General features: G+C 39.8%; 1 protein-coding gene across 5 annotated transcripts in view; it reads left to right on the top strand.

The window, feature by feature from the left end:
- The window catches only part of rabgap1l (RAB GTPase activating protein 1-like), an 85,253-nt gene that overhangs the window by 66,026 nt on the left and 4,877 nt on the right, over positions 1-14,350 (top strand). For 3 of the 5 annotated variants that reach the window (XM_026345172.1, XM_026345170.1, XM_026345171.1), the window contains exons 19-22: positions 2,464-2,592; positions 10,024-10,116; positions 13,319-13,429; positions 13,831-13,935. In XM_026345172.1, coding sequence (XP_026200957.1) covers positions 2,464-2,592; positions 10,024-10,116; positions 13,319-13,429; positions 13,831-13,935 — 438 coding nt within the window. Of the gene's footprint in view, positions 1-827; positions 978-2,463; positions 2,593-5,219; positions 5,441-10,023; positions 10,117-13,318; positions 13,430-13,830; positions 13,936-14,350 lie in introns of those variants that run through there. The other 2 variants (XM_026345174.1, XM_026345173.1) reach the window with 2 other exon arrangements.

Here is a 14,350-nt window from a genome sequence, read left to right as displayed (position 1 = left end):
ATTAAGGCTGCTCAGTTGCGCAGACTGAGGGAGATTTGCTCGCTGTCTTTGAAGTCTAATAACGAAAGAAAAATAAAAAAGGTGGAGTACTTATCCATCGCTGCTGTTTGCCTGAGCAGCAGCCCACGTGTGGAGCAGTTTTGTTGCTAGGCAACCGCGTGCTGGATTGGAATTGGTTGGGGAAATATGGCAGGGGAAGATGACATTAGGTGGTGTGACTGGCTTTCAAAGTGAGCCTGGCAGGTAGCTGGAAGATTCAGCAATATGCCGAAAGCAGCATCAATACGTAATTTCCTGACTGTTATTTTGTCACACATGGTGGCTGTTTCTGGGCTCTGACAGTGGTACAAGCTGAGTGGTCTCCACTAACATCTTGCCAAAATGCTATTTTGCCCAGATGAACTGAATCAGTTGTAATGTCTGAGGTTGGATACCCGTGGTGCCTGGGCTGTGCCTGCTGACTTTCTGTGTGTCGTTATAAGACGTTGTTTGCATCCTGCACATCAGTTCTTCTGTGTTGTATTGCCACTTCATGTGGCGTTATCAGCTTCTCTTCCCGGAGGGTCCGTCACCTTGTTCGCCCGTTTGGCAAGACAAATCAAAACAAATCTCCGCTCTCCCAAGTTGACCACACATACCAACTTGTCACCCATCCTCTATCTCTGCTCCAACAACTGATAAACCCACTGGAACATTTGGGCGACACGCTGGAGTCATCTGCCACCCTGGCCCCAGAGCGGGATTGTCCCTCTCCCTTCCCCTGTCCCAGCCCACCACCATCTCCTCCACCCTCTCCTCCCCCTGTACCGGCCCTCGCCCCCCACCTGCCCCTTCCAGCAGTACACAGGGCTGTGGAGGATGGAGAGGGAATGCCGGAGGAGAGGCCCCACAGCAGTCAGGCCTCAGCAGACTCATTTTGCAGGGTGATGGGTCTCCTCGGTATGGGACATCGGCTCTTCGTCCCAAGGCTTTTGGCGGTGAGAGAGGGGGGACTGGTAATACTGGATAAAGGAAAAAGGTTATATGTGGACTTTCAGGCTTAGACTTACAGAGAAGTTGTGACTTCACTTGCTGAGGACAGAGGATGGTAAAAAAACGACCGAACATGTGTCAGAAGTAAATGTGTTTTTCCCACTTTTTCATATACATACAGCTCTGGAAAAAAATAAGAGATCACAGCAAAATAACCAGTTTCTCAGGTTTTATCCTTTTTAGGTGCATGAATTTGTAAAATGAACAGCTTGGTTTAAATTTATTTTTTTTAAGTGCTGATAATATTTCTCCTAAATTAAAATAGTGTTATTTAGAACATTTAAAGTAAATGACAACACATCAAAATAATGCAGTGTTTGCAGAATTCTGATAATTCAAAGAAAACGCGATACTAAGAAGTTAAAAGGAATCTATAACAAAGTGGTGATAACATTTTCACTAAAGAACTTCAAATATCAGTATTTCATCGGATCACTGTGGTTTGCTCTGATGCATTCTGACACTCTCTCCACCAGTTTTTCCACATGTAACTGTGTTGGGTTTCTGTATACCACTGCAAAAAAATATTCAGGACTTAGGTGATTACCCAATCAGAACCTCCTGTGCTGTTATAGGACTTTAACAAACACTGGTATAGAATAAATGCCATTCTCATATCGATGCGATCTCTTATGTTTTTTTCCAGACCTGTGTGTGGAGATGATGCTTTGACCTCTGAAAACATCTTCTGAAATTGAAGTGGGCAAATTCGGCTCATTCCTGAATTTATCTAAAGGTTTCTTTACTTTAACTGATAGGTAGCCTGTTTTCTTTTGGGAATCAAAATGTGCTCAATCTTGCATGAATAGAGTCTAATGGGAAGAATGTGCATTAATTCTACTGTACATTATCTTTCTGATAGATTTAAGCATCCATATGTCTTTACACCACAAGATGGTGGTATTGGTATGTTTTTGAATACACCACTAAACTCTAAACTCCCTTTAGAGTTGCACTTCTCCATATCTACAGCTGGGCAAAGTTGCATCAGAGTTTCCTTTACAATGTCTGCCTCATGCTGCCAGCTACAGAGCAGCTGAATTTCTCAAATGCAACTTCATTACTTTGTCATCGAACCTGTCAAACAATGGTCATCTAACATGCTTCCATTACAGGATGGTAAATGTGTTTCTCAGTGGTTTTGTTTAAATAAAAATAAAATGATAGGAAACATGCTGTCAAGTTTTGAGGATATAGTAAGACACAGAAAAGGAAGAGGGGATGTGATAGAGTTAGATGACAGAAATGTAAAGTTTTCAGCCTCCAATAGCAAATAATGTAAAGTGAATGCACTTGCCTGACCGAGTGCAGGTTATAGAAATCTAAATAATCTGCTGTGCTCCTAATGTTTAACCATTAATGGTCATGCCTTATATGTCTGTCTTGACCATCATCTCCACTCTCCTCCTACCTCCTTATGTCTCACTACAGACATCTAAAGAGGACCTCTTGCAGGCAGACTTTGAGGGAGCTCTGAAGTTCTTCAGGGTCCAGCTACCTAAACGCTACAGAGCTGCAGAAAATGCTCGAAGGCTTATGGAGCAGGCATGTAACATCAAGGTAAGGACCCCCACAATAAAGTATATTATATTTGCTAACCCAAAGTCAAATATCTTAAGGAAGAAAGATCCAAAAACCTCTTTATAAAATGTCCTCCTTTTACACTTGTCCACAAATGCACTATGGGATAATTTTACAGTGATAGGATGCTGTTTTTGTTGCTGGTTTCCATGTAATGGTAATAATAGTTTTCTTACAAGCGTACTAGGTTGTGTTCACTAGAATTTCCTTATCTCTCTCTCTCTCTCTCTCTCTCTCTCTCTCTCTCTCTCTCTCTCTCTCTCTCTCACACACACTATTATCGTCTTATTGACCTTAATGAAAGTACTGGCATTTGTGGAATTTGCTGAGGTCACCTGAGACCGAAAGCAGTACACAGTGTATATGATATTGTGTGCGTCTGTGTCAGCACACCACAGACTGTGTTGTGATAGAGGAAGGAAAGAGTTGACAAAGATGTAAGTGATAATGGTTCTCCCTCCACCCTTCTCTTTTTCTCTACCCAGCTCGGTCTTTGTTCATGTTTCTTACATTTCAGGCATTTTCCAACTTTCTCCAACAACACAAATTATGTACACTTCAGTCCAGTAAGGTTGTGATGTATCATTGTCGATGGCATGTTGCAGGACACTGCTTACGATCCTCCAATGTTTGGTGTATTACTGTATTGTTCAACAGAACATACAGGATATCCTGCAATGTGACTTGCTGCTTATCTCTGGTGGTTTGGTAGCAATATGGTATTCTTGCACAATCCTGCAGCATTGTGACATATGAAGCCATATATGTTACAAGAGTGCACACACACTTGAAACTGTAAGGCACAAGCTTATTAACACACTTTTGCATACCTAAACACTAATGGATGAATGAGCTCTGTTCTTCCTAAGTAGGAAGGTTGTTTGTTTTTGGGGCAGGAAATACTTAATATGTGTAAATAAACATATTTACACACCTCATCACTAACCTCAATTTTCATCACTAATCATCCAGCCAACCCAGTGCAGCTCCCCGACAGATTACATCGTGCTACATCAACTTGTGCCACACCACCTTGCACAGTGCCACATCAAGCCACATAAACAGCCACCCCGTGCCCCATCGACGACCAACGATTAAAATCTATTTATGAGCTAATCTTTTTTTTTTTTTAACCCAGCATCAACGGCATGTTACTTAAAACTACTCCCTGTCAAATGTTTTCACTTTACAAGACTACACACAATATTTCCAAGTCAGTGGGTTTAACACTAGACACTGGAGTGATTTTAGCACCCCTGCCTTTAACTAGTAAAAGTTACTAAAGCAAATTGTTGACTGGCAGTGCCAGGGGGAGGTATCTCTTCATGTCTGTCCTTAACACTGTAACGGTCTATACACAAGATAAAATGGCGACTTGTACATTAAGGGAGCCAGTAGATTCCTTCCTTGGAAGAGTGTTGTTCCACCACCAGAAAGACAAAACCAGCCTGTCCTAGGCACTTTGCTTTCACTTCATCCCTGCCTTTGACATTTTTTTCTGACAATGTCTAAATCGGATCAGCTGAACTCTGTAAGCTGCTTAAAACAGCAAAAGAATTCACTGGCACCTTGGCTTGATGAACACAACGGGCAGTTGGGTGGCTTAGCCTTTCTGAGGATTATGGGAAGAATTTGATTTTCTTCAGCCTTCTTAAACAACTGCAGGGCCACAGCTGGAGTGATGACTTTTCAGGGCTTTAAGAAAAAAGGAGAGAAATGTTGTACATTCATTTGCTGCAAAGGGTTTGACTGATTAATCCAGTTTTTACCAAATCCCTTCAACAGAAAAGCTGAACTTTAACAGAGTGACTGACTGGGTAGGAAGCAGAGAAGCTGTGTGCAGAGAGACTCATAGAATAATTTATAGAGAAGCAGAACATAGCGACCCAGAGAAAGACTTACATGCATTCAAGTGCACGCTCAATGAACAGAATAGTTTGTTTATGGTAATTCTTTGTAGGGCCAGATTTATACAGGAAAGTACAAGTTAATGCAGCTAAATTTAAACATCATACTTAAAGACACATGGTAAGAGAAATACATAGCTATGAGCTCATGCTGTTGATTCCCATGGTCCTTTGGGAGCATACTAACATTCAGGCATCATCAAAGACAGCCTTGAAAGTGCTTTCACTTCACTTCCTGGGTTTTACCGTTGAAATGATGTGCAACTGTGAATGATAACTCACTGTGGTTGATCTGACAACTTCCTTCCTATCTCTCTTAACCCCAAACATACACACACACACATACAGCATAGATAAACATGACTTTATTTTTACAAGCAACAGAAAACAGGCAAAACAAAACCTCCAGACTGCAGCCTAAAACAAGAGTGTGAGAGTGGGCGAGAGGCACAAACGAAACAGTACGAGGGATAGAGACATGAAAGTACTCACTCAGTGGAAAGGAAGAAAAAGCAAACTCATCCTCCCGTGTTGTACACTTCTAGCGTTACACAGAGGGAGGGAGAGAGAGAGAGAGAGAGACAAACAGGTGTGTTGTACTACCCTGTCGCTCCACCCGCCCCTCCTCCTCTCTGTGGGCGGGGCTCTGCTCCTGAGGGACTCTTGAAAGCAGCCAGTTGCCTCCTCTAGTCTCAGAGAGAAACAAAACCTGTCAGCCGCACGCTCTCTTTTCCTTCTCCACCGCTTGTTTTCATCTTCTGCTCCCACCTTGCTGCTGGGAGCAAGCGGGAGTCAAGATGATGCAGGAGGTGTCCATCATGGTGGCATATGATGCTCATGTAGTAGACCGTCCGGGTGAGGAGGATACTCTGGCTTGCTTGGTTGCCCACTCCAGACCTCTCCGAATTCCAAGACCGGTGGTAGGTCTGTTCTTCAGTCGCTTTGTTGTTTCTTTCTTTCTCTAAATGGAGATATTCCTAACTAGTACCACTATCCCTTATCTTTTACCATTTTAGATAAGAAAAATTGAATTCACTAGCTTGTGATTTTATTGTGTTTATCTTTCTTTCCATGTTGTAGATGGTGTACACTCATGCACAGTAGGCATGTGTGGGTGTGTGTTGTGTTGCTGCTGAAAGTGTGTCTGATGTTTAAGGTTACGGGATTCTCTGCCAGACACAGCCAATTTGTCATTTTGTTTCAATTGGGATATAAATTTGGAATCACTGGAGACGTTGTTTGTTTGTTTCCCTCACGTGGATAATTAAATTTCATGGTCTAGTTACAGCTTAGATATCCAGTTGGGTTTATCCTTATATTAATCAAACTCTTCAACTGCCTTTTCATGTAAGAGTAGATCACCATTCTCCACTTGTGCACACACATGCTTTCTAATACCCAGTATGGCACAACTGCATGTGATCTCAGCTTGGAGGTTTGGGACCATTCCATTTTCTGCTGTAGGGATTCAGGTCAGGGATCTAAAAGTGGGCCTGGTACTATTTCCTGTGGCACCAAGCATCTTAAAATCACATTACCTGAATGAGTGTGACTCCTCTGTTCTCGAATTGGTCTCTAATATTAACAATTAAACTTTTAGGAAGGATCATGGGGTTTAGTGATGCATCAACTAGTTTGTGTGCTGAAGCTGTAAGAGTCCATGTGTGTTGCTGAAGTAGCCTTGAGCAAGATGCTGATCCCTGTATAAGCTCGTTGGTTGTAACGGGCTTAGTTCTGCCTCTGGAATTTCAGGAATAGGTTTGAGGTTTGAGATGTTTTCCTTACACAGAAGGTTGCTGGAAATGTTCGAATACATTATACAGACTTAGTAAGAGTGCTTTCCTGTAATACTGTTGATAACATGCAGTGTTTGTCATCTAAGAATTGTAACTTATCTTGCAGTTGTATTGACTGCAAGTCATTCTAGATAAAGATATCGGCTACATGATGAAAACAGAAGCAGCAGTGACTCAGAAGCAAGCGAAAGCAATGAAGCATCAGGCATTATTGTATAATTTTACAAAATATTACATTATGTTTTATATATTTATTCTATCTAGAGGCACAGTTCAAAGTTGAGAAACACTAGTAGTCCTAAACACCTTAAGGAATGATGGAGTGTTTATGGAAAGGTAATAGGGTTAGGTATCTTGTGATTGTAGCAGGTCTGTATGTTTGAATAAAAGGCTCGCCACTAAATTGTAAGCACAGCCCAGTTTTGCATCTCATTACACAGTCATGCTGCAGTCTTTGTATGATTTAGGGGTGAGAGCTCACAGCAGGTTACGTAATCAGTAGCTGAAATCAAGCTTGTCTGTTGATGATTTAACACAACTACAAAACTAATAACCTCACTTGCTCTACATGTAAAGCTAAATTATTTTTTGTAATTGTATTTCTTCAGAAGAAAGAATCCCTTCTTTCTCACTGAAGGTCTGTAGTTTATATCTGGCTGACACACAAGACCCAAGTTTAACACCCTGAAAATACTGAAACTAAATTTTGAATCTGTGCCAGCAGCTGTTGCTCTACACAGCAAACTAGTGGTTACTTAAAACTAAACTTAATGTGTATGAGTGGAAAGTTGACATCAGTGAGGGAAAAACCTGACTTACTGGCAGTTTGGGTTAGTTAACCTACATACAAACTGGAAACTTGGAAAATATGACACAGCCAGTATATAATAGATTGTGCTAGATTATGTGGAAAAATGCTTTTTTGATTCAATGAATGAAATGAGTTTGCGAGAGAATGTGAAAGCACAAGAGTGGTGGGTTCAGGGGACATCAAAGCATCAACTCTGGAGGTGTGTAAAATCAAAGGAAACATACAAACGTCACTCTCACCGCTCCCGGTTCTGTCTCTCACACATTAATACAGGACTGTTTCAGGGTTTGAAAGGGCTGATGGTGAAATTGGTCTTTTTAAATATGGTTTTGTTGTGTTTTTTAGTGAAGGTGTAAGAGAGAAGCAAACATAGAATCCACATCTACTTAATCAAATCATCTTGATCTTGTTTTTCACTCTGTGAAATCTGAGCTCAATGATTTAAATGTTGGAGTTATGTAAAAGATTGTTTAAAAAAAAAAGAAAAGAAATAAAAGAAATGCCACCGCTCCATTTTCAGAAACTAGCATAATCAGGTAAATTGCTTTTTAGAGTTTCAACAGCAAAACCTTTGGGGGCAAAGTCTAAAAAGATGACAGTTTTTGACATTAAAGCTGTATCAGATTAACAGTAGTTGTGTAATGAACACACTGACATACAGTTGCTGCCAAGTGAAAATCCTCTTATGTCCCAAGTATCAGCTTTCAGGAACTAGAGAGGTCCACTTTTATCACACTGACCACCTAGAATTAAGGAACACTGTCATTTCCAGCAGCACAGTGGGTCACTTCCTCAATCTATAGCTGCAGTTTAATGCATAATAATGAGCAGAAACAAATCTGGTATATTGTAAATCAAACTTCCAACCCTGGTGCTGCTGAGGCCTACATCCAGGGGAACGCCAGATTCAATTCATCTGCATTGTTTTTGCTACAATAAAATGATTTTCACCCAGCATGAGGACACCAAGCTGTTCTTTCTTCCCTCACAGATAACAACAGAATGGCTCTGGGTTCTGTTAACTGCTGGGGAATTGTGTGTCAGATAGATTACAGTGTGACATTCATTCGGTACAGCGGTTCCTGGGTCATATAGTTCAAGGGTCAAGTCTGACAAACTCCGTAGTCTGACCAGTTTCACTCCTCTGTTTAAGAAGAAATCTTTACTTCCTGTACTATTTGATACTCTGCTTTTTAAAAGGTGTTTTTTGAGCCATTTTACATACTCGTACTCAAGGAAGTAATCATTTTCGATTCTTGTAGTGTCAATATTGTGAAATACTCAATTGAAATACTTGCTTGTAAGTCATTTGTACAGTATGTTATTCATTTAACAAGACCAGTGAATGATGAACTAAACTCACTGACAGACTCGAAAAAGGCAAAATGGCCGTGGAGAACTGAGATAAGGAGAGGGAGAAAACTACAATGAAGAGAAATTCTTAGTGGCATTGTTATAATAGCTGCTTTCAGTGATCCAAACTGTGCCGAGTTCATAAAAACTCATAAAGCTTTTGTACTTACTGAAATAGGTGCATGTTATATCCCTAAGTAATTAACACATAAATCAAGAAATAAATGGCGTACAATCGGGCTCATATAATAGCAAATCATGTGCTTGACTCATTTTATACCGAGTGACTAAAGGACACTCGTGCACAAACATACGCGTTGTCTCAGAGGAGTGGTCATGTGATGAGACTGACCTGGAATCCCCAGCTCGAACGGTGGCCACTATGGCAACACGGTTTCCACACAGAGGAGATAACGTTACTACCCACCTGAAACAGACACTAACACTGCAGCAGTTCAACACTAGTCAGTTCATCAGCGATGTCTTATATTTAATTGCTGTCTGGTTAAGAGCTCTCAGCTGATAGTTTAGGTGTTTGTAGAATTCAACTGTCTTTTGCCACAGGTTAAATTTTCTATTCTGAACATTATACAAAGATTAGATTTACCCTGATTATATTAGAGGTTTTTACCAGGGATGATGACAAGCTTTGAAGAAGAACGTGTACATTTTCAGCTCACAGCACTATTGGAGAAATGTTGAAGGCAAGTCAGAGGTACAAATAGTTTAGAGTGAACTGCATTGATAGCCACACACCAACAGAAAGAACTCACCCCATTGGCTTTCATCAGAAAATAACCACATTAGAAGTCTGTCATCTTGCTGTACATGTTCTTTTTCCTGGTGTCTTTCATTTGTGAAGTAAATGACTAAACAACTTACTGTACGATAACATGGTGATTGTTAAGCTCTGAATTGTCATAACAGTAGGGATGAGCTGATTTAGATTCAAACATACTATAATATGTAATTTGATGTATAATGCATGTGCGGTGTGGACCTCTTGTGTTTTCATGTTTAGTGTTAAAATGGGGCATGCCGATAACAACATACAGAACTATGTAGTAGTTCTAAACAGATGAGATTGTGCAATAGAAAATTGAAACTGCAGCATTAACCACAATACCACAGCAGCAATACACACATGTTCCATATCTAGTACAGTTAGCTAGAATTTTTTTAAATTAATCTACACGAGAAGCTGAGTAGCATGCGAGTACTGGTGAATGCTGTTTTTACAACCGCTAAAGTGTCTTTGAGCATGACGTCTTATCTATACTTAATCCTAGTGGCAGCCGGACTCTTTCACAGTCAGTGGGTAAGAAGTAGCCTGGTCACACGGCCACTGGTTTCTCCTGAGAACAGTGAGGAGACATCTTAGTGCTCACTAATGGCCATGATCGTTTTGCTTCTCTGAGTAAATGAATGCACATTGTCCTCTTAATCACAAACAACTGGGATGGGCAGAGATTTTATCAGGCTGAGTACAAGTTTACAGTGAAACTATAATGTCAACAATTGTTTTTTTTTTTGTTTTTTCCAGGTTCCAACCAAAAAGCTGAAGAAGTTTGAGAAAGAATATCAGACACTGAGGGAGAGCCAGCTACAACAAGAAGACCCCATCGACCGATACCAGGTACAGAAGGACACCCACCCATACAGTACATTCACAAATACTAACATATAAGGTTTTTTCTTCGAGGACACAGATCACATAAAGACACACACAGTATATTCATGTGAGAGCAACTGTCTCCTGTAGTTAATGTACTAACTTCTCAGATGATGTTCGAACTCAGAGATAGTTACAAATGCTGTTGTTTGTTCCAGTTTGTGATGAAAGAGAGACTTTGCTGCAGTGAAGGCATAAAATCCAAGCTTTTTTTAGTAGCGTTGTTTGTTAAAATTAACCATGTTTCTAAGATTAGAAATGTCTTTTGAGCACAGCTGTTTTATCAAACCGTCCCCTTGATAATATTTGTGACATTGTTCTGGCTTGAAATGTGACTTCTCGCAGTGCTGACTTTTATTGTCATCAACACAAATGGCTATAAAATGTATTTTTAGGGGAAGCTGCCATGAAGTTGTCAAAAAGGTTTAGCTGCAGTGACTTTATCTTGTCTGGTTCCTCTTGAGGTAACAGGAGCAGGGAGGCAGATCTTAAGATTCAGACACATTCAACAAACTGTTAAACAGATGGGTTCTCTTCATTTAATCAAATCAAATTTAATTTAAATTAAATTAGTTTAAATTAGAAACGGATGCATTTAGAGCTGCCGGTTGAACCTTTTATAAAATTTAAAGGAACCATTCAGAATTTTTAAGTTTATCTGTAATATATACCCACTAATTTTGGAGTACATGTAAAGCATGCATTTTTCAAAAAGTGTTATAATCTTTTTTGTTTCTCCTCACAGTGGTGCAAACAAATATTTTACTGCTTTTATAACCTTGGCAACAAGAAACACTGTGATCCTCAACATACGATACTGCTGATGCTGATGAATATAGCAGCATGCTGCTTCCTCTAGTGCAGCCTGGTGTGATGATATTCTTTCTAAGTTGATCAAAGAGCATGCTATTTTAGGAGAGGTGACAGAGCAGTTAATAGGCAAATTGTTTAGACCAACATATTTTGACTTATGGTCTTCATCAACATATGCAGAGGTTACAATGTATGTTATAATACAACTATATCCCTTCATTAGAAACCCTACTGTTATGGTAGTCACTGTAAAAGACATTGCTGGCACTGATAATGGAATAATGTCAACATTTTAAACTTGGTTTCATTGTTCCCACACACATGCAAAAACCCATCTCACACACTGTATGCCAAGTTGTTTAGAAGGTCGACCTTGTAGGATCAATGGAATTTCTTTTGACCCCAGTTTATTGAAGCCAAAAATGCTCCAGCACTGCATCTCTTAGTTTGTGAAGATTCTCTAAATATTTTGAAGCCATTGACTTGTTTCCTTGGTAATTTTGAAGGTTCAGATACAAACAAAAATGCATCGGTAATCAGCTTCCTAGTAGAAGTACAGTATAAGTGACTCATGGTAGTAAAAGTGGTATATGGAATAATAATAATATAAGAAAAAAAGAAAAAGTTGCAATAAACCTGCAAAATGATGACAACAAAACCTTTAATCTAAAGAAGAAAACGCACTAGAGTTTTTGGTGTAATTGTTGGTGGCAGCATAAGAGCTAAATAAGCTGCTGATTATGGAAGGAAGGAAGGAAGACAGATGAGATGTGATCTCCTCTGTAGCCACTGAGAAGACACAAAGACCTAAGTAGGAATGTTTCTTGTAAATTAGCTCACAGTTAATCTATCAGTGTTATGCTTTAATGTTTATACGTTTAGATGGAAAGAATGTCTTATTGGATTTACTTTAGCTTACTGCATTTCAACAATTCAACATTTTTTAAAACACTCTATGTTGTATGTATTTGCGTTGTGAGTTGGTATAAGTTCTGTTTCACTGTCATATTAAATCCATTGAACTGAAGTGGGACTTTTATGGCCAGTTTTCTGTTTTTTTGGCAGCTTTCACTGTTTCTTATTCAAAATGAAAGCATTAAAGGGGAAAAAAGGAATGAAAGGAGTGCCATAGGCAAAGAAAGTAAAGCTGGGAAGGGTCAGACAGAGAGGGGAAACTCCTGTCAGGATCATGTGGTCAAGTTTAGTTTATGCTGCTGAGGGCTTGATATGAAGACTTAGCCACTGTGGACAGCAGCACGGTAAGCTGCCTCTGCCTTTACTGAAATGTTTTCTGTTATTCTCTGCAAGCTTATGGCTTTTACTAATCCTTAACCTTGATTCATGGACGTTAACAACTCAGGGTCTGTTGTCGTTTTTATGATTAGTCTGATATGTCAGCAAAGTGTTTAAAGACACACTATTTTCATGTATGTGTAATTAGGTCTTTATCTGTTTTTCCAAGTTACACTCGCCACTTCTCTGCTTACAGGAAGAAATTAATTCAATCTTAAGAGCGGCATGTTTTTTTCTCCTATTATCCTGCCAGTGTCTGTTTGTTTGATGCGTGATATAATACATCAGAGCGAGCTGTGCCTGTTTACCGATCACACCTTACAGCTTCAGTAGGCTGTTTTCTGCAGCCGTTTCGATCTGCTGATGTGAAACCTAAAGGAGGAAAGTCATATTTGGTGCGGAGGTGTTGACTCAGAGCACAGCATGTATCAAAGTGTGTTGATATATAGTGAAGTGAAGTGAAGTGAGGTGAAGTTCAAGTGCATGTGTATACTTTTCAATTCAGACAAACTATGCAGTGTAACTACACCATCCGTGCATATGTATGCGCTTGTGTGGTTAATCAGGAGCAGAGGAGGTCATCATTGTAGAAGTGAGAGGATATCAGAGTCACGTGTCTGCTTGTAACCGTGACAAATGTGTAGTCCCATTAAGGCATGGCCGTCATGTGACTGTGTTTACAGGCAAACCAATAGTCATGAGACTCCACTAATGGTCTACACTGGGGACTTTGTGATGATGTTGGTTGTGTGCGTCTGTGGGCAGGGGAAGCTGTTTTTAGTTTTCAGCAATGCATTAACAAATTAAACTAGACATGATACTGCTGCCTTTTCCTTCATCAGTAGAATCAGGGAAAGTTGTATGATAACTGTCTATGTCAAGTTTTCTTTTTGCTGTGAGTGAAAACTCACTCTTTGGACATTACCTTTTGAAAAAATAAAATAAAAAATACAATAGAAAATAGGTAGAGTCTTTAACCCCTAAGCCACAGGAAAAATATATAATGCAATTCTATAAAATTGTGTTTTGATTGACATATTTTGTAACTATGTGTTTGCAGAGGGAGAATCGTCGTCTACAGGAAGCCAGTATGCGACTGGAACAGGAGAATGATGACTTGGCTCATGAACTGGTCACCAGTAAGATCGCCCTCCGAAATGACCTTGACCAGGTAACACAGCAGTTTCAGCTTGGTGAAATCCCACTTGTGCAGTTCCTCTGCTTCTCTCCTCTTGTATGTCTTTAGGCTGCATTTACAGATAGTGTTTGTTCATAGTTTTTAACAGTTTATAGAGCACAATGAGAAACTCTCCCATTTGATGGCACCAAAAACACACACATGTAGCTTTGAACAGAAAAACATTTGCTAGCTTTTCAACACTTCATTGAGTTTGTTTGAAGAACCTCTCATTGTTTCAGGTCTGGTCTTTAAATATGTTTCTGACAGCGCACTGGCTGTTGTGTGGAAATTGTGCAGCATTGCAGCTGTAGGTTTGGCTTTAACTGCATACTCCCTCTGTGTGTGTGTGTGTGTGTGTGTGTGTGTGTGTGTGTATGTGTGCGCGCACTCAGGCAGAAGATAAGGCAGATGTTTTGAACAAAGAGCTGCTGAGCACCAAGCAACGTCTGGTGGAGACTGAGGAGGAAAAGAGACGACACGAGGAGGAGACGGCTCAGGTAACATCCGCCCTCTGTTTACCTTTAACTCATTAACCTTGTTCAACTCAGCCTTATTGAGCTACAAGCCTCATTGGTCAATTAGTTCGGTTATGTTTGCAGTGAAAGTTTTTGTATGGCACTCTATATCAGTACATGTAATTAAAATGTGTCTGAATTAAATTTGGTTTCATTGTGTGAATAAATTGAATTGAAATTCCACTAAAGGCACAATTAGTTTTTTTTTTTTTAAGCTTCTGTCATTGGCCAAACATACAACACAGTCTATTGAATCTATACTCTAATTAATTAAATAGAGTTCTCCAGAAAATCGGCCATATCTCAGGATTGTAAATGATCCTGAGCATTGTGTTTAATCAATGGTTCAATTAGAGACCCAACAAAAACCGGTGTCCAGTAAGTTTTTCTTATTTTA

This window comes from Anabas testudineus, chromosome 4 (assembly GCF_900324465.2).
Source record: "Anabas testudineus chromosome 4, fAnaTes1.2, whole genome shotgun sequence".
In the NCBI taxonomy this organism is placed as follows: domain Eukaryota; kingdom Metazoa; phylum Chordata; class Actinopteri; order Anabantiformes; family Anabantidae; genus Anabas; species Anabas testudineus.
The sequence above is the reverse complement of the archived record's forward strand: the minus strand, read 5'-3'. Positions and strand labels throughout refer to the sequence as shown.